Source organism: Sphaerodactylus townsendi, linkage group LG12, assembly GCF_021028975.2.
Source record: "Sphaerodactylus townsendi isolate TG3544 linkage group LG12, MPM_Stown_v2.3, whole genome shotgun sequence".
NCBI lineage: Eukaryota > Metazoa > Chordata > Lepidosauria > Squamata > Sphaerodactylidae > Sphaerodactylus > Sphaerodactylus townsendi.
Genome location: NC_059436.1, coordinates 27,647,713 through 27,673,625, shown reverse-complemented (window position 1 = coordinate 27,673,625; position 25,913 = coordinate 27,647,713). Strand labels below are relative to the sequence as shown.

The 25,913-nt window shown below is 46.9% G+C and overlaps 1 protein-coding gene across 1 annotated transcript in view; it reads right to left on the bottom strand.

Moving 5' to 3' along the window:
* Positions 1-25,913, bottom strand: part of FAM178B (family with sequence similarity 178 member B) — a 171,383-nt gene that overhangs the window by 56,655 nt on the left and 88,815 nt on the right. Inside the window, exons 11-12 of the mRNA XM_048512116.1 lie at positions 16,144-16,234; positions 3,054-3,179 (exon numbers count right to left, since the gene is read on the bottom strand). Coding sequence (XP_048368073.1) covers positions 3,054-3,179; positions 16,144-16,234 — 217 coding nt within the window. The remainder of the gene's footprint in view (positions 1-3,053; positions 3,180-16,143; positions 16,235-25,913) is intronic.

Below are 25,913 nucleotides of genomic sequence, written 5' to 3'. Positions count from 1 at the left end.
CCCGCCTCCCCATCAAACAGCACCGACGAGTGCAACCTTGCAGGGCTGCAGGTAATAACTCCTTTAAAACCTGACATCATCTTTCTCACCTGGACTCAGCCAGGCTGCCATCCATCAGGAAAGCCCCTGGAGCTCAGCGAGGCTGCTGGGGGGGTCTGCAACCCAAGGTAGCGCTGCTGGGGTCGCCCATGTGGTCCCGCCCCCCCAAGAAGGACTCGGGGGTGGGGGAAATGAGGTCACCCAAAGTATAGTCGACCCCTGACCCCTCACATTCAAGGGGGGTGGACTGAGGTTAGGATTGCGCTGAAAATCTGCGGTCCTGCAACTCCCTCCTGTTTCCCGCCCTTCATCACTCACCTGTTCAAGAGGATCCACCAGCGGTGCTCCGCCCCCGCCATGCGCCGTCACCACCGGCATCAGCCAACCAGGCAGCTGGGACAGGGAAGCCAGAAGTGGCTTGGGATAGCTGTCTCAGGCAGTGCATCTCAAGGAACGGGGACTCTTTCCCCCTAGGGCAGTGGTGGCGAACCTTTGGCACTCCAGATGTTATGAACTATAATTCTCACCAGCCCCTGTCAGCACGGCCAATTGGCCATGCTGGCAGAAGGGAGCTGATAAGTAGTAGTCCCATGGCACATCTGGAGTCTCATAAGGATTCACCACTGCTGACCCCTAGAACAACCTTATCCGAAGGAGACTAGCAGAGGGACCCAGAACAAGCCATGTGGAGCCACAGTGTGAAAGAGCCGCATGTGGCTCTGGAGCCGCAGGTTGCAGACCCTGCAATAGCTCTAAACCACCAGCCAGCAGGCAAGAGATTCAAGAGAAGAGCCGGACAAAGGATGTGATTTTTTTTTTTGCCATCATCACAAGATTGAGTAAACGTCTGAATGAGCTCCTAATACTGGGGAGAGGGGGTTTCAATATGGCTCCTGCGATCAAATTTAACTTGATCTCAATGCCTGCTGTCTCTCCAGTCAAGAACACCATGTGCCCACATCAATCCTACATTCAAAATTGGGAATAAGCAGCACATTAAGTTTATTTGCATCTGCATGCAGCTTTCATCACTGCGTAGGAAGCTGGTCCCTACTCAGAATTTACTTAATTTGTTGGCTGATAGAAATTGTATTTTTCTCGTATTGTACTGTTGTATTGTCTTGTCTTGTATTTTCATTTAGATTTGGATGCCGCAGAAACTATATTTCCCCATCAGTCCAGGGGAAAATTAGGAAGAGTTATTCTGGACACGTTACCTTTCTTTAAGGAGACATCTTCCACAGCATCTTACTTCCCCTCCTACACACACATACACACACACTGTGGCTTGCGAGGGGTGGGGGGTGGAGAATTTGCAGGGTGCAGGGCAGGCACCTGAGTGCGTGTGAGACATACAAGCATGCGGTAAGCATCCCAAACACAAGCAAATAGTTGTGAACCTTTTCAAGAGTTCAACAGATGCGTTGTGGCTTTTAAATTTGAACCACAGTTTGACACAGTAGGCCGTGAGAGTTTAGGTTCTTCTGTAAACCTGCATTTTTTCCACTGTTCTAACCAACTTATGGTTTTTAGCTTGGAAGGATAACTTTTGAATAAAAGTGTTTATTCGTAGAATAAATCCTACAAGTTGAACGGTTTGCAACATTTATTCTTTAGTACTCTCAGAGGTGCCTTACATCATGCCATGAGAGGGCACAAATCAGAATGGTCAGGAAAGGCACATACCTGTCTATTCAATACCTTCTATATAAACTGGCCACACTGGATAACCTCTGAATTGCTCTGGATTGGAATTCAGTGAAATCCGCTTCCTCTTTTTTGGCAAAGCTCTGAAGCTTAACCTTTCTTCTAAAAGTCAACTGAAGTAGAATAGGAATAACATGTGTGGATTGATTTCTACAGAATATGCCAGCGTTCTGTGTAACTATTCCTTAACGTTCTCTCAATCAGATCTTAAGTTATTAGATTTTTTTAAGTAAAAGTTTTAATTAATACATTGACTGGGAAATGTAGGGTTTCGTTTTGAACGTGGAGCAAACAAATAAATAAACATCAGTCTCTCTCTTTGAGATTGAGAGCTGTGTCCTGCAAATGATGAATATCTAAAGGGAGGGAGCATTCAGTTACCAAGCAGCGCTGTGAGTTAGTGGTTAATTCAACCAAATTCAACTGCTTTAATTCAACCAAAGAGGTTTTAATCTCCATGTGACAGTTTAAAACAGTGGTTCTCAACCTTCCTAATGCTGCGACCCTTTAATACAGTTCCTCATGTTGTGGTGACCCTCGACCCTAACATTCATCCATTTTACAGATGGAGAACACTGATGCAGAGAGTCTTAGGTGACCCCTGTAAAAGGGTCGTTCGACCCCCCAAAGGGGTCCCGACCCCCAGGTTGAGAACCACTGGTTTAAAGCAACGCCCTCTCACAGGTGGGTCCATGCAACAGCCACAGATAAGCTTGAAAAATGAGGACAATTTTTAGGCAAAGTATTGATTGGTGAGTTGCCCATCCCTAGCTTTTACTAGGTGACAAACTAGATCAGGGGTAGGGAACCTGCGGCTCTCCAGATGTTCAGGAACTACAATTCCCATCAGCCTCTACCAGCATGGCCAATTGGCCATGCTGGTAGGGGCTGATGGGAATTGTAGTTCCTGAACATCTGGAGAGCCGCAGGTTCCCTACCCCTGAACTAGATCAATGGTGGTGAACCTTTGGCACTCCAGATGTTATGGACTACAATTCCCATCAGCCCCTGCCAGCATGGACAGTTGGCCATGCTGGCAGGGGCTGATGGGAGTTGTAGTCCATAACATCTGGAGTGCCAAAGGTTCACCACCACGGAACTAGATCCTGTGATGAAGCGAACAGCAAGGTTCTGTGGCTCCACATCATCAAGAGCGTGGTCATGTTTATTAGTTGACACAGATCTCTACAGCACTGCACCCTGCTGGGCAGAATCCCAGAGGACGCCACTGCTTGTTGTATTTCCACCTTCTTTGTTTAGCTGCTGCACCGATAAAGCCCTCCATAAACATGCCACAATGTTCTCACCTCCTGGTCAAGCTCAGTCAGCGCCTCCTGCTGTTCTTTCCCATGCTGGTGTTTCTGAAGCCTCTGCAGGTTCTGCTTCAAAAAGGAAGGCTTCATGAGGGGGAGGAGGTGGCCAAGCTGCTGCAACTGTGGAGGAAGACGGGATCTCTCAGTTAGCATGCACCACCAGCAGGTGATCAAGCAGCCCGTGGCAGCTTGTGCTCTGGAGCCACCAGCCCTCATCCAGCCATTCTTCTCCCCCGGCAAGTGGAAAGAGACTTACAGCTCAATCCTCAGCCCAAGGTGGTTGGGGAAAGCTCTACTGTAGTGCTGCTCTGCTGCTCTGCTACCTCCAGAGTGCCTTCTGGTAGTCTAAGGAGGCAGAAACACATACACCCCACACACACACCAGAAAGCCCTCCATAGGCTTCCGGGTAGCATAAGTCCAAGCCTCAAGCTGCAGTGCAAATGCCTGCAAACTGTCACCCTTGAGAATGCCCCGAACACTCTCCCCAACACCTGCCAACATCCAATTGGATGCCAGCGCAGCTCTGTGGCAGGTCACACGTCTGGGTTTCCCTGCTGCAGCACTGAGGGACAGCCAGTGGCTAACACCTTTGCTCCCGTTGCCGTCAGGGGGTGCCCCTTGCCCTGGCGGGGGTGGGGGACACATCGGCGCAGCCCTGAACCAGCTCCATGTTGTAATTTGCCCTCCCCATAGGACTGGGTCATTAGAACAACTGCATGAGGAAAGGGGAGCTGGCTTGCTTTGCTTCAGCAACACCTAGAAGTGCTAGCCAGCTGTGCTTCAGTGAGACCTAAGAATAGATTCTGGGCTCTGTCTCTCTTCCCCTTCAGCCTCACAGGCTGCCACAGAAGTGCCAATGGACCCTCCAACACAAAGGTGGTTCGTACAGAAAACAGTAGGCTTAAGCTCTCATGGCCCTGGCTTAATTCTCATAAACAATTGAGGAGGAGGAGGAATTCCAGAGAGTAGCTGGGTCATTCGGTGATACCACTGATCTTCAATATATGATGGGACTCTCAGGTGAATTATGAGGACATGACACATCAAATGATGTGAAAATTACATAGTAGGCTCCCAGTTTCAGCAAGCTACATGCAGTGGTATACACACCACAGTCCCTAATAATTTTTCTAAGCAACTTTGTGAATCATTTATTACAGAACAGTTCTATTGCCTGCACAGAAATGCCACATGAAATGATTTGGTTTTGCACATTTTACAGAAAGTCACAAAAGTGAGAGCCTTCCTGACCTGCTCAAGCAGGCTGCTCCACACCTCAGGGACCACAATGGAAAAGGCATGTGTACAGGAGTTGCTGATTTTGCCCAGTTGCAGGTTGGCACCTGCAGATTGCCACGCTTTAATGAAACTGTCATGGCAGAGCAAATGGGGAGAGGTGGTCTCAGAGATACAAGGGCCCACAGTTATGAAGGGCTTTGGGATGGGCATAGCTGATATTTCAGGTTAAGGCTGGCTGGCTTGTAAATAGCCAGTTGGTGCCAGCAGGCCGGAGTTGATGGGATGCTCCATCAAGCACCCAATAATAGATGAGCTGTGTGGTGGAGGGTGCAGAGAGAAGGAGAGACATTCCTGAGAAAGGTTTATGCCTTGGTTCATGCCAGTGTTTAAGGTGCCACAAGACTTTTCCTTGTTCTAGTAGGGAATGGCAACGTTTCCTAGAAGAAACCCTTCAGACTACAGGTGGGGGATGACCTGAGTTAAATTATCTATTTTCTTTTCAAAAAACCTGATCACTTGCACAAAGAAAATAGTAGGGAAATTCTAGAACTAGCGCCCTCCCAAACATTTCATTGTTATGTGCATTTTGGAGGGAGCATTGTATACACTTGATCATGTGAACCCTCACCTGCAGTTTTAAGTGGTACAGTTAGGACACTAACTCCATCAACTGTTTGGGAAAGTTAGAAAAAAATTAATTTAGATGTTTATGCCTTTTCACCCCAATGGAGATGTCAAATGACATATATCATTATTTTCCCTGCCTCTATTTTCTTTTCACAACAACCCCTTGAGGTAGGTTAGGCTGAGATAGTGAAGGACTACTCCAGGGTCTCACTGTGAACTTCCATGGCAGAATGGGGAGTTGAACCAAGCTCTCCCAGATCCTAGTCTCTCTAACAATTACACAACACTGAAGGAGTGTCAAGCTCATTTGTTATGAGGGCCAGATATGACATAAATGTCACTTGGTCTGGCTGGGCTATTTGTACCATCAGAGAAGGCAATTTCCAGTGAGCAGGCCATTTATATCAGAGAAACCAGGTGGCACAGTTTTATGCCTGGCCAAAATTTCCTGTGATGCAAACATCAGCCGGGAAAATGGTGCCTTTTCCTCCCTTTAATTGCTGTTCAGAGAGACTGCAGATAATGTTACAGCAAGGCCCAAACCAACCAAACAAAAAAAGCCCCACTCAGCTGAGGGAAGATTAAAACAGCTCTTCCCTTTGCTAGCAATTGTCCCCAGAACATAGAGACAACACAGGGCAGGGATGGGCTCTCTTTTGGGCCAGCTTTGTTGGGGGAAGTTTCAGGCTGCCACTCAGAGACTTGGCTGACATCTCTGCATTTAGTGGTGGTAGGTGCCCTCAGGTCTGACTTATGGCTAACCCTCATGTGGTTTTCAAGGCAGTAGCAGTACAGAGGTGGTTTGTCATGGCTTGCCACTTCACAGCAACTCTAGACTTCCAGGGTGGTCTCCCATCCAATACTAACTAGAGCTTACCCTGCTTAGCATCCGAGTGGATCCCCACAAACAGCCCTCTCAGCACCCCCCCCCCCCCCGAAGTCAAAGCTGGGAGGGCTGTTTGCAGAGGTTGGGCATCCCAATCAGAGCTGGCCTCAGAGGCAGGGAACCTGGCCGACCTTCACTCGGTTAGGGTGCTGCAGCTGCGGAGCAGCAAAACAGGCACAGGTTGCTGGCCCTGAGACAGAAGCATGCTGGGAAAGCTCACAAGCCAGATCAGAGCCCCCAGGGGCCGGATCAAGCCTGTGGCCCGTATGTTTGACGTCCATGCCACATTGCCTCCAGATAGACAAGTTTAAGTATTGGATTTTGGTCAAGCGGTGTTGTGGCAGCTGAAGGGTGAAAAAACGGGATGATGGGAGAAATGCAAGAGTAGTAAGAAATGAGCCATTACTCATATCTGAACCTCACCTGAACTGGAGACGATGACAAGGGATAGAAAAAAACAGATTTGAAGGAACTGAGAGAGATTAATGGCACCCTGCAGGTATCCTGGGAGGGAGCTGAAGGCTTGAAGGTCATGCAGCCCATTCACATGGAACCAAAGCATGGTGTAGGTGTTAAAGAGTGTTAGACTAGGATCTGGGAACCCAGTCTCAAATCCCCACTCTGTTATGGAAGCTTGCTGGGTGACAGTGGGCCAGTCGCACATTCTCAGTCTAACCTTTCAGAAAGGTTTCCTATGAGGATAAAGTGGAGGAGATTTGAACAGTGAGAGCTGCTTTCGGTCCCCACTGGAGAGAAAGGAAGTAAACAAACAAACAAACAAACAAACAAACATAGATTTTTAACCCTAGCAACCGTTTCTGGACTAGCTGGAACACCTCCACATAGACTCAGGTACCTAACAGGTTGAAAGTGCAGGATAAATGGAGAGAAGTGAGAACTGGTGCTTTATTCTTCATGCAGGAAAAAATGCCAGAGAGGTAAGCTGGACTCCTCCTAGGCTGTTTATAGATCCCAGGGCCCTGCAGCGATGCAGCTGTGCTGTGAGCCAAGCGGCCCGCTCAAGTAGCGGCTTGTCGGATTGTCTCGCCTTTCCCAGCTTCTCCTTCCATCCCCCAATAGATTTGTTGATTGTATAAACTGGTGACTCAGGACTGGCTGTGGGAGCTCAGGACTGGCTGTGGGAGCTCTGCTGGCAAACAATTGCTCAGCATCCAACTTAATACACTCAGGAGCTTGGCTTTGGACAGGAAATTCCAGAACTCCCTGAAACACTGAAATCTTCAGCTTTGGGGAGCAGGTGTAGGCTGCAGTCTGTACAGGCACACAAATGTGCACTGGTTGTGGGTTTTTGCCCAACTAATACAGCTACTTGCACAATTCAGCCAGTACTGTGCGAGGACAAACAGGGCATTTCCTTAACTTTTGCCAGTTTGTGATGGCATGGGGATGAAACAAAACAAAGAGCAGATTACATTGATGATCACAGTTCCTGAATGCCAAGCAATAAGAAAACAGGGTTGCAATTACCTGTTACCACTGTTCATTGAATGGTCTTCTGTGGAGGCACACATTGGGACTGCAGAGGCACAGAGCCAGCAACAGAAAAATCTCAAGCTTCTGAACCAGAGGGTGCTCTTGCCATTAGGCATTCCTCTCAACCTTCCTTCCTATAGGTCACATGCCTAATGGCAGAATGCGCTCCCTTCAGTTTTGCCTGAGCTGCCACTCTATCCATACTGAGAACTCAAGCAAGGCAGGAGGGAGGGTATATGTGCCTGCACGGAAGACCACTGGATGAACAGGAGTTACAAATAAATGCAACCCTATTTTCATCATACTGGCTTCTGTGCAGTCTCATATTGGGATTTTCCCAAAATACCAGTACAGGAAGGCAGGCAGCGTTCTCTCCTATTAATTTAAAACACAATTGTGTAGTAGAAGGGCTCAAATACACCTGTTTCTGGCCAACTCCTTTCAAGAAACTCAATTAAACTCACAGACAGTTGAAGCTCACACCTTTCTTCATCATGGCGAAAAAGGAACTGAAGGGAGGGCGTTCTGCCTTTTAGGCATGTGACCGTTAGGAGGGAAGGTCTTGAGGAATGCCTGTGGCAAGAATGTACTCTGGTTTAGAAGCCTGAGATTTTACCAACGCTGGCTTCGCACATATACAGTTCCAATGTGGGACTGCACAGAAGCCATGATCAGTGGCGTTCCTGCCTAGGGACAGGGGGTACCCTATGTCCCCGGGCGCCCCCCATTTGGTCACGTGGGGGGCGCCAACATTTTAGGGTCGTTTTGTGCTTTTTAAATGTTTAAAGTGTTTTTTCACGTTCCGGCCTGCAGGGGGCGCAATTTTAAGGCTAGCGGCACCAAAACTTCAGGGTACCATCCAGAGACTGTCCTGATGATACCACCCAAATTTGGTGATGTTTGGTTCATGGGCAGCAAAGTTATGGACCCCCAAAGAGGGTGACCCCATCCCCATTGTTTTCAATGGGAGCTAACCTGAGATGGGGGCTACCCATTTGAGGGACCATAACTTTGGTCCCCCTGAACATAACTTCACCAAACTTGGGTGGAATCATAAGAATAGTTAACAGATGATACACTGAAATTTTGGTGTCACTAGCTTTAAAAATACACCCCTTCCAGGCACCCCAAGAAATTTGGCCAAGATTCTTTGTTTTGCAGTGACTTTGCTCCATTGTAGCCAATGGGGAATTTCTGAGTGTGTAGGCAGGCTGCACATTTTTGAAGATAGAGGCACCAGACTTTCAGGGTGGCTCCAGGAGGGCCTCCTGGTATAGCATCCAGGTTTGGAGACCTTTGCTTCTGGAGGTTCAATTTTATGTGCCCCCAAAAGACTTATTTTGTTTCCCTGCTCCTGCATATGAAAGCCTGTGGGCTGAGTTCTCTCAGAACTCTCTCAACTCCCCCCCCCCACTCCAGAAGCAAAGCTCACCAAGCTTGGATGCTATTACTCAAGGCCTCTTGGAGCCACCTTGAAAGTCTGGCGCCTCTATCTTTAAAATGTGCAGTCTACCTCGAGAATTTCCTCATTAGCTACAATGGAGGCAAAGTCACTGCAAAACAAAGAATCTAGGGCAAAATTCTTGGGAGTTTACCAGGAAGGGTTGCTTTTAAAAGCTAAGTGACATAGCAAATTTTCAGGGTATCATCCTGTTAACTATTCTTGTGATGCTACCCAAGTTTGAGTTACAAGTTGATTATGTTCAGAGGGACCAAAGTTATGGTCCCCTCAAATGGAGTAACCCCATCTGGGTTAGCTCCCATTGAAAACAATGGGGATGGGGGCATTCCATTTGGGTGTCCATAACTTTGCTGCCCCTGATCCAAGCTGTCATGAAACTCAGGTGGGTATAATCAGGGCAGTCTCTGGATGATGCCCACAAAGAATCATGGTGCATGGTTTAAAAAATGCGCTCCCTGCAGGACAAAAAAACACCAAAAATACCCCCCCCCCCCAACCCCAAATACCTTGCATTACATTTGTTCATATTTGGACTGGGACATAATCGGACAATTGTTTATTTGAAGTATTGCTAAATTTGCCCAGATTTATCCATCTGAATCTGCTATTTGTTTCATCCTGAATCTCCAACCCTCAAAAGTGATGCTGTTTCAGGGTGGGGTAGTGCCGTCCACCCCAAAACAGCATCAGCAATTTGGTAGTTAACCGGGGACCCTAGATTCTCCCTTTTAGGTGGATTTAAAAGAAGAATCTTAGGCTCCCTAGGACAGCTTACCATTGAAAGTGATGCTGTTTGAGGGTGGATTCCAATAGAGGTGTTTTGTGAGAGATGATGCTGACATTTGTTTGGTAAATGTTTTGCTGGGGGTGATTTGTGAGAGATTTACATGCTTAATACCCACTTGCACTGGCTTGGAGTTGTTTCTTAGGCTAACAACCTACCTCATAGGGTTGTTGAGATTAGGAAATTAGGAAAAGAGTTGGTGGGGAGAGAGCCATGTATGTTTTGATGGGAGTGGGAGGTGTTTTGTGAGCTGGTACAAAAAATCATTGTTTGGTCATGGTGGGGGAGGGTGGCTGCCCATACGCCGGGCCGGGAGTGGGGGTGGGGGCGCCAAACTCAGGCTTTGTCCCCGGGCGCCAGTTTGCCTAGGTACGCCCCTGGCCATGATGATGAGTAAGTATTTATGATAATGTCCTACAATACCTCTATACGATAAACAGTAAAAATACCTCTATAAGGTAAACAATAAAAAGTATGGTAAAGGGCCGTGGCTTGCAGGAAGCCCTTGTGAGTTTCAATGGTGTTTCCACTCAGAGGTTTTCCTATGGTTTGACTGCAGAGTCTTTTTCCCAAGCTTCCTCACAGTCTCCTTTTTGATTTGTTGTCCTTTCCTGGCTTCCTGGATCATTTCTCCATGCTTCCACACACGGAATCAAAGTGCTTTAAGACAGCACAGAGAGGGCACCAAGAAAACACAGAAAAACAACAAATGGAAAAAAACAAAGAAATTGGGAACTCTGGAGAAAAACTACTGGAGGTAAGCCTCCAAAACACAGGAAACCTTTCACATGAAAAGATCCCCATTGTAATTCAAAGTAGAGCGACATCCATTGAAGTGTACTGAATTCAACGAGCTTAGAAGGATATGATTCTACTTAGGACTGCATGGTTTGTGGCTGAGGTGAGATTTCAATTAGGTATTTCCTGGCTCACAGTTCACACTCTTCCCCTCTGTGTTGCATCAATATAATGAGTGCTATTGATCAATATCAGTAGAGGAGACAAGAGCTGCTTGTCCTTTTGCTCTGTATTTTCACGCTGCTATGGCAGGGTTGGAAAGCGAATGCCTGCAGGAGCACAGCTGATGGCGGCCGCACCGGTGCTGAGATCCTTCAGGCCAGTCCGGTGAGAAGTGATGTGTTGACAGAGCAGTGGATCATCACATCAGCCGCTAAGACCATTCAAATCCAAGGACTCTGACCTAACTGGTAGGAAGGACTGCAGGTACAAACAGCAGAAAGTGCCCAAAGAAATCTCTATTATCCCTCTATGAGAACAGAGATCTAATGCTGGCAAAGGGACTGAGAGGTGTGAAGAAATTGCAAAAGGGAGGGAAGAGAGGAGGCTGAAGACAGACATACTATTAAAGAAAAAAACAGCTCACAGCGAATACCGTACTTCAGCTGTGACACAGATCAGCTTCTTCTTGATTTCACAACTCAAAATGAGAGATGTGCAATCATTGCAAGTTGAATGCTGGCACAGCTGCCTCGCCCCTCCCGCCATGCTTTGGGCACACTGCCTGACTACTATTCAGAATTTGTTTCTAAAAGCCCTGCATGAACATTTGTGTTTTTATCTGTCCATTTGTTGTCTTGTTAATTTTAAGTGTAAACTGCACACACATGCACACACAACCCTTAAGCGCTCAGCAGCTGTTGCACGTCAGCCGTCTGGGTCCTGGCAGGTAGAAGACCGGAGGCTGCTCCAATAATGGACCTGGCAAAATAGCCCCCTCTTCAGTGACTCATCAGAGCCATTTCAAATTGCTACAGGGAAGAGCAGCAGCAGAAACGCAATCTTAGCTCCGCTGGTTTCCCTTCCTCTGGGTCTCTTTTCAGCCAGGGCGGGTGAATTGACTCACATATCTTTTAACAGGCAACACCCGTATATTTTCAACTGCCCCACTGCAATTACAGCGGGAAGAAGAAACAGGAGTCTTGTGGCAGCTTACAGACAAACTACAGTTTATTCCAGCATGAGTGTTTGAGGACTAAAGAGAAAAGGCTCCCTCTTGCTCATCCCAGGATTGGCAGTTCCATGGGCTTGAGGCTGCTACGTGGTGGCGAACCTATGGCACTCCAGATGTTCATGGACTACAATTCCCATCAGCCCCCGAGAACACGGCCAATTGGCCATGCTGGCAGGGGCTGATGGGAATTGTAGTCTATGAACATCTGGAGTGCCATAGGTTCACCACCACTGATTAGGACAACCGAGGTAAAATCACATGAATGCTTGAAGCTGCCCTATATGGAGTGAGAGCACCGTCTATCAAGGTTAGATTTTTCTACTTTGACTGGCCCAAGGTCTCTGGTAGAGGTTTTTCACATCACCTGCATTAAACTTGGTACTTTCTTCATGCCAAGTATATGGTCTGCCTCGGAAGCCACATGCCAAGTATATGGTAGCCACCCAAGAGTACAAGGGCAGCATCCCAATAAAGACCAAAACTCAGCATGCACTTTCTTCCCAGAAGTGAAACAGGAGGGGAGAAGAACTGCACACAAAAATGGGTTGTGTCTCTATCAGGAGCGTTATTTGTACCTGTAAGGGCTCTCTCTGACTCTCATGCCCATATAAATAGCACTACAATAGACACTTCTCGGCCCCTATAAGGGTGTGCTGCAAAGCCCATCCTTTAGACTTGGTCTCGCCTGTCCTAATCTGTGTTGCTCGGGCCTCCCAAACAACAGCTTTGTAACCTGCCACCAGTGCTCCAGTCTCTGTGTTTTCGAGCCTAAAAAGGAAATGGTACAGCAAGCAGATGGAACAGAGCCAATCCCAGCCAGCCCTCAAGAGAGCAGAAAAGGACACTTAGAAAGACAGCCTCTGTTTTCAGCCAGGCCTGACCTTCTGTAGGATGGGGTGTGGGTTTCTGCTGAAAGGGACCAATTCACATGACACTGACCCAGAACTACAATCCCTTGACCGCGTCTTTGTCTCCCATTGAAATGGAACAGAGGAAGGGGGAGTAATGTGGGTGTCAGATCCAGATTCAAAAAAAATGTCTCTATTTAGACATTATTCAGTTGCTGATGCTGACAAAGTAGGAAACTCCCACCATGCAGAAGTCTCTGAGTCTCTCTTCTTAGCCCTGCTGGCAAAATGTTGCTATTTGATCATGTTTTCAGCACATCAAATCCTGCCTCATTACTGATACCAGGTCCCAAATTTTGCAGCTTATAAAGGACAAGTGTGAAGGATTCAAACGACCAGAGAGGAGCTGCATCCGAATATCAATGGGGTCTGATTGTGAGGATTTTGCTCTGCTCGATCCACAATGCTCACACATTGATGAAGACACAGAAGATTTAACAGCCCCTCAAATTGGGTGTTGTGTGCTTGCTTCTGCTTTCAGGACCTTCACACCATGAACCAACAGAGAAGCTTCTTCTGACCAGAATTTCAAAAGCTGCCCTGAACTTCGCGAGGCTCAGAGATACAGGAAGCAGAAAACTATATGCTGCTCATAGATGATATGGTGAACGTGTTAAACAAATAATGCACAAAACCCTGGAAAAGGCACAAATCAGAGACAGTGTCCTGAGCTGAGTGCCAGAGGCATATCTAGAAAAAATGTAGCCTGGTGCAAAATCTGAGTTTTTCATGCCCTTCCCACCATATGAGTGGCCGCTTTCCCCCACCACGACCAAACAACATTTTTTTGCACCAGGTCTTGAAGTCAGTGTATGGACCCAGGGGGAAGGAGGAGGAGTGTGGCCGGTGATCCCCCCCCCCCACATGACTAAATGGCCACAGCCCAGGGATATTTGACCCTTCTGGGAGGGTCCTTCTGGGAGATACGCCCCTGCTGAGTGTCAAACAGCAGATCAAACCTTGCAAAAACTTATGGCAAGTGCAGTGGGAGAGGGTTCCATTTTTGCATCCTCCCTATTGAAAGGGCTGCTTAGCTCATGCAATTTCTGCAGACTGTGGGGGTAAGGCAGGCGTGTAGCCAGAGCAAAGCTCTGCTTGGGTGCTTTCGTGCCAAAGGATTTAGTGAGCTGGAAACATGATAGCCTGAGACTGACCAATTTGCACAAAACTTTAAACTTTATATTTAAACTTTAGAGCCTTTTCAGGGAACAGGAAAAAGGCAAATCTGGCTTCTCTGATTGGCATGCAAACATGAGGCCTTCAGATCAGCTAAGATAGGGGTCAACTACATGAGACTCGCCGCCTTCTTTTTTTAGCAAATGCAGAAGATAATATGTCCAGCTTCCTGTAATTAGAGTCATGACCTGAGTTTCCAGCTGATTACTGTAGGTAGGCTGGAGAACGACCAACTCTAGATATTATAATGGGGTTGCTTGCTTGCAGCCTTGACTAAAGTTGCCAACCTCGAGAGGGAGCACGACATTCTCCCAGAATTATAACTGATCTTCATACCGCACAGATAACTTCCCATGAAAGAAACAGCAGCTTTTGAGAGCTGACTCTATGGCATCATATCTCTGTGGAACACCATCCCCGAATCGCCAGGAATATTTCCCTCTTGGAGCCTTGCCCCGACCTGGCCTGGACATCAGGAGACTGGCATACATTTAGTTAGTACACCTCCCCCCACAGAAAATCATGCGCAAACTTGCCCTTGTAAAAAAAATATTCCTCATCGCACGGATGACACTCCTTTCCTGCCTCCCAAGCATTTCCACTCTGCATAACCCCATTGTGGGTTTGAATGTTAACAAATCAGCAGAAATTTTGTTTCGACAGTGCATGGGAGGACTGGAGGTGGGTGGGGGGGGGGGGGAAGGAGAGGAGAGAGAAAGCAATCTGTCAGATCTCTTCTCTGCTCATGTCCATTCCCATCGCTCCCCATTGTGCTTGCTGATTGCTGATTCTTGTGCCTTAAAAAGAAGGCAGGGAGGATATTTAAACAATAGCTCAGTGGCAGGGATGAATCACTAAATGTATATATAGCTAAATACACACAAATAAGCCCACCACCTGCGTGCCTGGCCAGAGGAGTTTCTCCTGCGATGGGCTCTGAAATAAGCCAGGTTGGCAATTTTGAAATTACATTCAATTGCTGGAGGAGCAAACAAACTACACGGCTCTGCTGGGCAGCTAATTTTTTAACGGGGGCCATGTAGATTTTGAACTGAGCAAGGCTTGACCTGTCAGGAACTTTGGCTTTGCTGGGTCCACTCGCTCCTGTGCAAGCCAAGCCGCAGAGGGCTCCTTAACCCCCTCCAGTGTGTGCAGCCGTAGGCTAACCCCCTCCCTCGCCATTTTAGGGCGAAACCAAAGAGAACAAAGGCAACCTGGATTAGAAGAAGAAGAGTTTGGATTTATATCCCCCCTTTCTGTCCTATAGGAGACTCAAAGGGGCTTACAAACTCCTTCCCCTTCCCCCTCCCCAACAAACACCCTGTGAGGTTGGTGGGGCAGAGAGAGCGCAAAAGAACTGTGACTAGCCCAAGGTCACCCAGCTGGCGTGTGTTGGAGTGCACAGGCTAATCTGAATTCCACAGATAAGCTTCCACAGCTCAGGCGACAGAGTGGGGAATCAAACCCCGTTCTTCCAGATTAGAGTACACCTGCTCGTAACCACTGCACCACTGCTGCTCCTTATGGGCCTTATGGAGAGGACATTTAACTCTAAAACCCCAGCTTGGTTTCACGAACTGAAACCGGGATCCCTGGGTTTATTAGCATTTTCAAAGGGGAAAGGAGACATTTCTCGTCCCTGTGCGTAAGTCATGACATAAGCAAACAAACTTATGTGCATAAAAAAGGCAAGGCTCTGACAAAGCCAGTCAGTGTTTGGAGGGGTGGAGTTAACAGGCTGTGGCTCAGAGGTCGGGCATGTGCTTGGAATACAGAAGACCCCAGGTTCAATTTCCAGTGAACAGGATCAGGAAAGTGGGTCACACCCTAGAGAGCAGTTGCCGCTCAGAATAGAGATCAGTGGTTTTCCAGAGAAATTTGGGGTTATGCTCAGAGAAGCTTTTGGGGGTTCTTCAGTGATGCATTCAATCATGAAGGATGTGCTGTCTTGCAAGACTGCTTGCTCATTGGCATACTGCCAGAGAGGAAGGTTAATGTTTTATGTCACAGGGAACATGGGGGATTCCGCAACAAGCTAAATAGTACTCATAGGACCATTCAATTTGGGAAAATGATGAATGGCGTGGTGGAAGCACCCCACATGATGGAATGGAAAACCCACAACTAACATCTGAGGACACCAAGCCAGCCTGTGCAGTGTGTGGTGGAGGACTCACTGATCAGCCGTGACAAGCCTATCAAGCCCACCAAAACTGGTGTAAACGCGTCCCAGAATCCTTTGAAATGTGCAGGAGTTCAGTTGCATGGGGTATAGGGGTTCCTCAGCAATCAAATTGATACTGAAAAGGTGACCTGACCACTGAAAACCACTGAATTACTTTAAATGCTTCAGGAAGGATCCATGGAGAGGCTACTAGCTCTCTCTGGGCTTCAGTCTACAGGGTTGTGGCAGAGAAACCCAATTCCATCATTCCAAGAGACATCCTGCTAAAAGGTCAAGGAAATCTCCTCTGACCTAGAAGAAGCTGAAACTAGCCACCCACCCAATCTTTTCCCACGTTTTCCTGCACCAACCTGGATCTCTTCTTGCCAAGGGCTTGTTGCCATGTCCGCCTTCCCCAGAAGCTTCGCAATGAAGCACAAGCTTAGATTTCTGCGCAGCTGCCTAGAGGAAGGGAAAAATCAGAGAAGCCTCAGCAATTTTACTGCCACTCGGGGCTTTGGGCTTATTCTTGCCCAGAGATGGCAAATCTATGACATGCATGCAGACTCAAGCAGTGGTGGGATCCAAAAATTTTAGTAACAGGTTCCCATGGTGGTGGGATTCAAACAGTGGCGTAGCGCCAATGGGGCTAGGCGGCAAGACGGGGGCATGGCCGGGCATTCCGGGGGCGGGGCATTAATAATTTCTCTGTTACTGTTAAAAACTCTTACTGTAAAAAAAGTTCCTAATTTCCAGCTGGTATCTTTCTGTCCATAATTTAAACTCATTATAGCAAGTCCTATCGTCTACTGCCAACAGAAACAACTCTTCTCCTCTAATTGACTGCCTGTCAAATACTTAATACTTTCAAATACTTAATTTTGTTTCTAGAAATCAAAAGAAGGATACTTTCCTTAAACAAGGAACGTTACCATATTTCTAAAACATGTTTTTAAAACAGCCCAACAGGGAGAATTATCCCGTTTTCTACCTTCGCTAACCAGCCACATAGGAAACAACAGGACTTTATGATTTTTGGACCTAATGGAATTTCTAACGGAAAAGCCGACCCAATTAGTAACCCCGTCTCGGCACACACAAATAATTAGTAACCCACGCTCGGGAACTGGTGAGAACCTGCTGGATCCCACCTCTGCATGCATGCCTAAGGTGACATGCCACCACTTTTTGGATGACACGCCAGTGTTCCCCAACACCCAACAACAGCTATTCTCTCTATCTGAGTTTGAATTATTTTTGTAATTATTTGACTCCTCTTTATATAATACATAGCACCACACATAATTGGACGACATGTTTTAAAATAAATGAATATGTAAATAATTGTTTCTCTTTTGTTGTGGGGGGAGGGGGCGTTTAACATACCAGCCGTGCCAAGTTTGGCATTTTCTGAATTTTTGCATGCCGAGTCCAAAAGGTTTGCCATCACTGTTCGAGCCTACTCCACTCAGGGACCACAGGAGGCAGCTGTGGGTTTCTAGTGCTATCAAAGGGGCGCAAATCATTTAATTTATGATTGCATTATGGTTAATTTTTTTGCCAGCTGGAGTAGGATGGTTGCCATTTACATTTTTCAGCCTCAGGTGCAGAAAAGCTCTCGGCCCAGGGTTGGGAGTGCTCTTTCACTTTCACGCAGAGCTTTCAGGCACTCAACTCCATTTCAGTGAGGCTGGGACCAGGATAATTTCTCAGTGAACTGTGCTCCACATTCATCAGGAGGAGGCAAGGATGTTTGAGTTCTCCTCTTCAAGAAGAAAGGAAAGAAAGGAAACTATGCAGAGCCTGGGGCAGTGGCACATACCCAAACCTCTTGCTTCCTCACTGGCCAGTGTTCTTCTCCCACCTGCTCAGTCTCAGCTTTAAATGCTGTTCCTCCTATTATGCCATCACTACACGATTCCTGTTTCCAGCTGTTGCTCTCTAGCGCGACAAAAGGTCTCTGGCCACAGAGTGGAACTAAACATTTCTGTGCTGCCACCACCATGACATCCTCCCTTATCCCAGCATAGGCCTTGGCCTTCCCTGTGTCATCTGCTCAGAAACACTTGACTGTATAGACTCTGTGCCTGGTGAAGAGCTGGGCTCATAATGCATAGAGAACAGCACTTGACTCCCCAATCAGCTTTTCAGAGCCCATTCAGCTTTTGTTCTTCTAGGGCACACAGGTCCTCCAATAGCAAATCTCGTCCCTTCCCAAGTCATAAACTAAACTGCCACCATCCAAACTGCAACCAGCGGCACTTTAATTAAACCAAATATCCATGTTCCAACAAGATGAGTTCAAATCACTGTTAATGGCACTGGCAGTCTGGGATCATTGTGCCAGGGATTTTAAAACAAGCAACCATTTGCCTAGGAAGTTGGACTAGGAAGCGGGGGCGGGTGAGGAAGGATTTGCTATCAGAGGACCTTTGTGCTCTAGAAGAACAAAAGCTGTATGGGCTCTGAAAGGCTGACTTGCTTCATGCTTTATGAGCCCAGCTCTTCATCAGCCAAAGAGTCTATCCAGTCAAGTGTTTCTCTGACCTTGGACACCCAGGAATACCTTTCTCCTGGATTTTGACACGCACAATGTTGGCTGCAATTGCTCTGTAGGAGAGTCATGACTACTGGTGGCCACAACTACACCGTTAACTGTTGGGTGGGAATACAGGAGGAGGAGGAGGAAGATTGTGACACCAGACCAAGTGGGGTAGAATGGCAGGAGGGGTCATGCCGCTCAGGAATTGCCACTAATCCTCGCACACCGATGCAGCCCTCCAGGAAGAGGACGAGGAGGGAGCTGGTGACACCGGGCCAAGGGGGAGGAAATACAGGAGGGGTTGGCCCCTTGGTGGATGCCATTAATCCACCAGCAGTTTTCTAGAGCCCCTTGCATTTGTTCATACAACAGACTTTACTGCAGCTGATCAGGCAGCTGATACAATGATATATCAATTTACTTTGTTCAAGGGCAGGGTAAATGCCCACTAGAGGGACTGGGCAGGGGAAATTCTGGGAAAGCTGCCATATGGAAGTCCATTGCCACCACACGGTTTTGGCAGCCATGGCAGCAGTGGGGAAACCACACAAGCCCATTGTTGTGTGGAAAACATCACTGACTGTTCCAACTCTCATCTTCCAGTGCAGCTACTATAAGTTTTTAAGGAGTCCATCAAACCCAACTCCATATCTTAAAACTTTTGGAATACAAGGAACCCTCCTGTTTTCAGGCATCTGACTCCGCAGCCAGAATATCCATCACTCCAACAGAACAGTCCCCTAATCAACGCAAAAGGCTCCCATTAATTAGGGTGCCCTTCCTTGAACAGCTCATTGCCACAAGAGGGTGGTGCTCCCACAAGGCTCATAACAGACTTAGCCTGCCCACAACAGTGGCATAAAAACCCGCTGCTCCCTTGGGGTGAGGTCATAAAAGCATCGATGGTTTCTTTTTTAGACTTGTTAGACTTTGTGAATTTCTTTGGCTTTCACTGAACCATAAAGAACCTTTAAGAGCTGGAAGAAACCCAGCAAATCAACTAGTCCCATCTCCTGCTCTCTGAGACAGGATTTCCTGTACATAAAGCACCCCTGACAGATGAGTGTCCAACCTTTTCTCGAAAAACACTCTAGGGGGAAAAGAGGCTGTAACCTATCCCAATGTTGAATTGCTCTTGATATCCAGAATACATGGGTGGGGCTTCCGAACACTGCAGAATACCTACTTCCTTCCTACAGCATCAAATCAACGCAGACCAAATTAAGCAAAACACCCACAGTTGCAAAACAAGTTATACAGAATAAATTATACAACATGGATGGGTAACGGGATTGTGCTTGTTACAGAATTTGTAAATTACTGAGGATTTCATAAAATCCTCTTTTACTAGTGTTGAGTTCTGGATGCCACTTGCTAGACCAGGGGTCTGCAACTTGCGGCTCTCCAGATGTTCATGGACTACAATTCCCAACAGCCCCTGCCACCATGGTCAATTGGCCATGCTGGCAGGTGCTGATGGGAATTGTAGTCCACGAGCATCTGGAGAGCCACAGGTTGCAGACCCCTGTGCTAGACCTACCATAGCTAATCATATTCGGTCGCTGCTGTGCATGAAGATTGTGCAGAACGAAACTGCTGTCCAGCCCACCAGACCGTTCATCTGGAAGAGCTCGAAGAGTCCTGCCCTGAAAAAGGCACATTTGAAGCAAAACCTTTTGAGAAAAAAAATGAAAACACTGCAGCCCTGGAGGAAGCCGGATTAGCGTCCACTCGAGAGAGAGCTATACAGAGTGAGCTCAGTTCAGCAGTTTAGACAGCTTGGATCCCTGCCAGCACCCGAGTCATTATTACTTCATTAGTTAGATTAGGAGAGAGACGGCTGCAGAGTCTATTGCAGTTGCAGCGCAGGGGACTGGCATCAGCACAGTGTGATGACAATCCTCCCCCTGATTGTCCCTCCCCCTGGCCCGACCTCAAGACTTTAAACCTCTTTAACAACATTCATCAGGGTTAAACACTGTCCATCAATACATGCCCCTCTCCTACACTGTAAAGTGAGTCATTTCCACGTTTCACATGTGGACAGTGAAACATACAGCAGGCAAGGAGGTCCCGCAGAGGTCTCACTGAGACGCTGGACACTTCTGACGCACAGATTGTACAGCACTGAAGCCTTACATTTCTAGCTTTTATAACTAGATGCTTTTAGAGTTTAAAAAAATAATACTCTGGACACAAGCTCACACCCAGAGCATCCAAATGCTACCCCAGGTATGATGGTCCTATCATGTACATTTCCTTGTTGGGAATTCACATTGTTGATATTTGAATTCCAAGAACTAGGTGGCTTTGCTGAAGAGCGAGGGTACAAATGCAAGGGGAATCACCACCATAACCTTTACTGGTCTTGGGTCTCCACGAATGCTGCGTAAGAGCACAGAAAAGCTGCTGGAAGCAAGGGAGGAAAAGCCCAGGCCTCTGTGATCTGACCTTCAGCTCCTGAGAAGACAGACAATAGAATGAGACCATTTCTCTTGTTTGTGGTTTTGTCTTTTTGAATTTTAAAAGGTATCCCTTCTTGGATATGTTAACAGAAAGGCAGCATATGAATGCATCCATAAATAACAAGGGGGGGGGGGGATCTCAGAATGTTGTTGTGGGAGATAACAGGTTTTATATCTTTAAAAGTTAGATTCTGGGACTCCAGCCTGCGTATGGAGACACAGTGCAGCTTCTCAGGGAAATAATTCTGAATATGGATGATCAGAAGTATAACTTCATACGCGGCAAAAGATAGGAGAGTATGTTATTGTGGGCAGAATAAAAGAAGAAAGGCATGATGCTGCCAGATCAATAGTAGCTGCAAGATACATTTCCCCATTACTAAGGGCCCAAGACTCAGAGAGACATATTTTCCCACTACTTGAAGCCCAAGATCCAGAAAGTATGCCAAAACCCCTACGATTCAGGAGACTGCAAACCGTTATTTCAATCATTCTCATTTTGTAGCTGGGAAACAGAGGCACTGTTAGCTTACGGGCATTATTTCGTGCTCGGAAATGCTGCCGTTGCTGTACCAAGTGTTATCAGGCAGCTGGGCTGTTTGCAATGATATTTCTATTGTTGTATATCAGCTGTGGTGGCTCAGCAGGGCGCACAGAAAAGATACGTGCTTATCCTCCGATTGTTTCCATTGTAGCTGATCCAGAGCTAACCGGATTCTGAACTGTATTCCCATGGGGTTATCTTGGGTGCCAGCCAGGACAGCAGGTAAAATGACGGCATGGGCATGCGTGTGTTAAATATACACATAAACACATGCTGGTTATGTCTGTATCCCTTCCAGCACTTTTAATCTAGACCTGTCAAACTCCATGATGCTTTTGTGCTGGCTGCAGGGAAGGGGCAAGGAGGGGAGAGGAGTTTGCCATTACAGAAAAACCCAGTGCTTTCCCCGCTTACTGCCACGCACAGTAAGGAGGGTCTCCTTAGATGTGGAAATTGCTTCTACGTGGGCCTATCTTCTCATCATTACACAACAGGAGCTGTGATGCTGGGCTTCATCTCCGAACAGCTGCTTTCAGAGATTGCTGGAAAGCTCCCCGTCAGCAAAACGAGGTGAATTTAACATGAGGGGCAGCTCAGGCGGGGAGTGAAACCGGCCAGGCACATGTCTAATAGCAGGCTTGAGAACTTTGCTGTGGAGATTTATAAGGGCATGAGGCCCAGGGAGAGGAATTATTAGAGAATTTGCGTGCGTGCCTGGCAGAGAATGAGGGGCAGCTAAGGGCAAGAATAAGAAAACGCTGCTTTCTTCCAGCAGTGAACTAGGAGGCCATGTTATTTGCCAAACCAAGAAAAGGGGGAGGGAGTGTTTCCCTACAAGCTTGCGAGACGTGGAGTATGTCTAATGGGGACAATTTTGCTAACAAAAATGAGCCGATGTCATGTAGCATTAAAGTGCACCAGAGCGAGGAACAAGGAAGCAAGTATCACGTTTCTCCTAAGGTATCAATGGTGAAACAGAGAAAAATAGCTCAGATAGGGAGCTTGAGCAGGGCTGCCAACATCTAAGTGGGACCTGGGTTCTCCCAAAAGCAGAACAGATATCCAATCTGCAGAGATCAGGGCTTCAGAGGGCATACTTTATGGCATACTTCCCCAAATCGCCAGGAATTTTCTGAGCTAGAATTGGCAAGCCTAAAGCCTGAAGTCCATGATGTCTGAGACACCTTCTCGGCATTAATTCTTCCCTGACTTCACATGCAACCAGAAGTTGATCAAGAGAAAAGCAGAAAATGTTGATGAGGTAAGGTCATGTCAAAAATTTTTTCTAAACAATACATTATCAGAAATTCTAGTTGGCAACCCCCAGTGCAATGAGTCTCCCTGCAAGGTGTCATTTGAGTCTCAGCTCCTGACCACATGAGGTCTACAGAGCTTCCAAGGTGCTCATTATATCAACAAAAACCCATTCTGTGTCATGTTGGCCTTATTCAAATTTTATTCCAGTTTTTAACTTGAACTTATATTATGGTTTGGACAAACAGTCTTTGGAAACTGGTTACCTCAATTTTATTTTGTATCTGGTCTGGAAATGTAGTATCTAGATTTTATATTTTATATCTGATATTTTCTGGTCTTTGACCGAAATAAAATATTGATTGATTGATTGTCATGTTGGCCATCTTTTCCCGGTATTTTGAGGGTTTGGTTTTAATAAACCCAGAATTTTTTTAAAAAACTGGAAAAAAAACCCTGCGTATTGGCTTGGGTTTTTTTACTGAAAATCTTTGGGTTATTAAACCCAAACTCAAAAATTTTGGCTTACACGGATTCTTTAAGGCATTCCACTGACTGCATTATTGTTTGGCCAAACCCCAGGAAATAAATTGAAGACCATAGTCCAACACCTAATGGATGAGATGGGACTTCAGATTCACAGCCCAACTTGTCTGAAATAGCTCGTTCTCTCATCTATCACGGCAGCATAAGCCGGCAAGGTAGTTACATCTAGAGGCCAAGAGAAAGTGACTTGCTGAAAACCACTTAATGAACATGGTTGAACTGGGCTCAAACCCAGGTCTTTAATGCCCACAGGAATCACACAGGAACTTTTCAATGGATGCACTGCCAGTTCATAAATTACAGGGTGCATTGGCTGAGTCCACACCCTGAAGTTGTAAGTTTTCCTCAATTCCCATGTGGATCAGAAACACTGCACACATTGGGAAGGGCCTCCAGCCTTTCTCCCTGCACCACTGGGGAAACTCATATGTACTTTGCAATACATGTGGGTTTCCCAATATGTCAAATAGTGCCCCTGTGGGCTTGGGAGCTGAGGGGGAGCCCACAACTTATGTGTGACTGTTACACAGGAAAAGCACCCAACCTGTGTACTCCATAATGGGTGAATCAGGACATACTACAGACAGCACACATTTCACAGGCCTTCTTCCCCTCCTGCCGCACTCTGGTGGATTCTGCACAGGGCAAATATAATGGATGCAGAATGCTACATAAACCGTTCTGGGGCGGGCAACTTCACACAAGTCCCATCCCCCAAACGAGTCTGGCCCGTTACATTTCCCTCAACCCAGGATTTTTGAAAATCGCTAAACCAGCGATCCTTTCACACAATCTTGGGTTGGAACCAGTCCTGCATGAACAGCAATGCAGGAGGCGCTTTATTTCCCTCCCTTCCACTGTGCCATCCACAGGCAGGGAGAATCCAGCTGTCGTTGTCCTGCCATTGCAGGGAGGCCGTTTTTCTTTTAATTTTGCATATTGCAGGTGCAGCTGATTGCATTGTGGGACGATCTGCATGGTTGTGGGGAGTTCATTTCTGCATGCCTGGGTTATGAGTTACAGGCAATTTAAAAAAAAAGAGAAGCATCCCCGTGGGAAAGCGCAAAAGCAACCCGGATTGTTTCCATGGCCTCCAATTGCTGCCTGCATGGCACACGTGCAAACAGGAAAAAAGAAAATGGATCCCTCTACAATGACTGCAAACTGTTATACATCTGTTGTGCAGAATCAACCAGTGTGCTCTCTTCCATCACTGTAACTAAATCTCAGACACTCGCCATATGCAGGGATCTGTACAGGGATCAGTCAGTCCTAACTTTTCAGTCTCTCCACCTTTCTGCTCCTGACTTGGAATCAATGGACACTTTCAGAAAAAAGGCTGTGGTGTGGCCGTCCAGGGACTACACCATTATGCAGGTGGCAGTGATGTTGGAAGAATGTTGAATGAATACTCCATGCATCAAAAAACACCACGCTTGTGAACAGCAAGCGTGTCAGAGAGAGAGAGAGAGAGAGAGAGAGAGAGAGAGAGAGAGAGAGTTCACTCATACATTCTAGTTGTCTATGGGCAAAGATTGTTTAAAAAACACTTGATGCACAATCCACACATATGATCTTACATGTTCATTTCTAAATGTACTGTGTCCTCTGTCTCAACCTTCACAGACTCCCATCTGTCCTTCCCTCATTCTGGCACTTATCTTCGTTGCCGTGTTATTTCTTGTTAAACCTGGAACAAACTCCTCTATATCACACTCTTATCTTCCTGAACGAGATCCATATTCAACCTCATGACTCTTGTCTGAGCCCCCTGCATATCACTCTATTTCCCCTGATTGACATTTGACAGCTTTCTCCACTGACAAATGTTTATAATAAACTCATCAGCACCTAACCTCCCTTGTCCATTCTCCGCTTTACAGACTGTTAACCCTCTTGACAAGGGCCAGGCTGCTACCCTGTACACACTGCTGACACACTGACACACTACCCTGTACACACTCCTGACACACTGCTGGTGTTATGCAAACATTACTACTAATAAAACTAGAGTCAGGTCTCTGCCAAGGTCAATATGTTAAGTGCAGGAGCGTTTTCATGAATCTTCTTTTGCCTCAGTTGTAATGAGAACGGAAAATCCATATTGCTCAGAATGGTTGATAGCAGTACAAATGCCTCTTTTGTGGCCAGCACCAATATGGCTAGAAACCCCTGAAGTCAGTTCTTCTGGTGCTTCATCTGGAAAATGGCAATTGGAAAGCCCATAAGTCATGTTCACAGAGTGTGTTTCTAAGAATGGTGTAGACCTCTGAACTGAGAGCTGGTCAATTTGCCCAGAATTCCACAAGAGCCCCTTTGTTTTTTCTCTTTTCCGCCTTTCTTTTCCACCTCCTAATTCTGCAGATTGTGCACTTGTATAAGTGACAAAAGCAAGGATGAATGGCAGATGTAAATCTCTTGCATCAAAGCAGCCAAAGGGTTGTGGGGAGGGAGGCTTTTTAGGGGGCAGACTTGGCTTTGTGTGCAGGCAGCCTGCTAGAACCAGGGAGTGACAGTGAACCATACAACAAACCCGCCCTCTCACTACACTCCGTGAGCCTGGCTGGCCCCATGCCTGTGGGCTGATCCCAGCTACCAGAAGGGAAAAATAAAACTCAACTCCAAGTAACCTCTCTTGCGAAAGCAGTTATTACACAGCCAGCTGGACTGCTGTCCAGTGGGATCCTCTGAGGGGGAAGAGGGAAGGGAATAAGAATAGCTATTTTGCCAGGTGAAGAGCCCACAGGACACTTAGGGGGCAGTGGGGAGTAGGGGAAGGGGCAAAGGCAG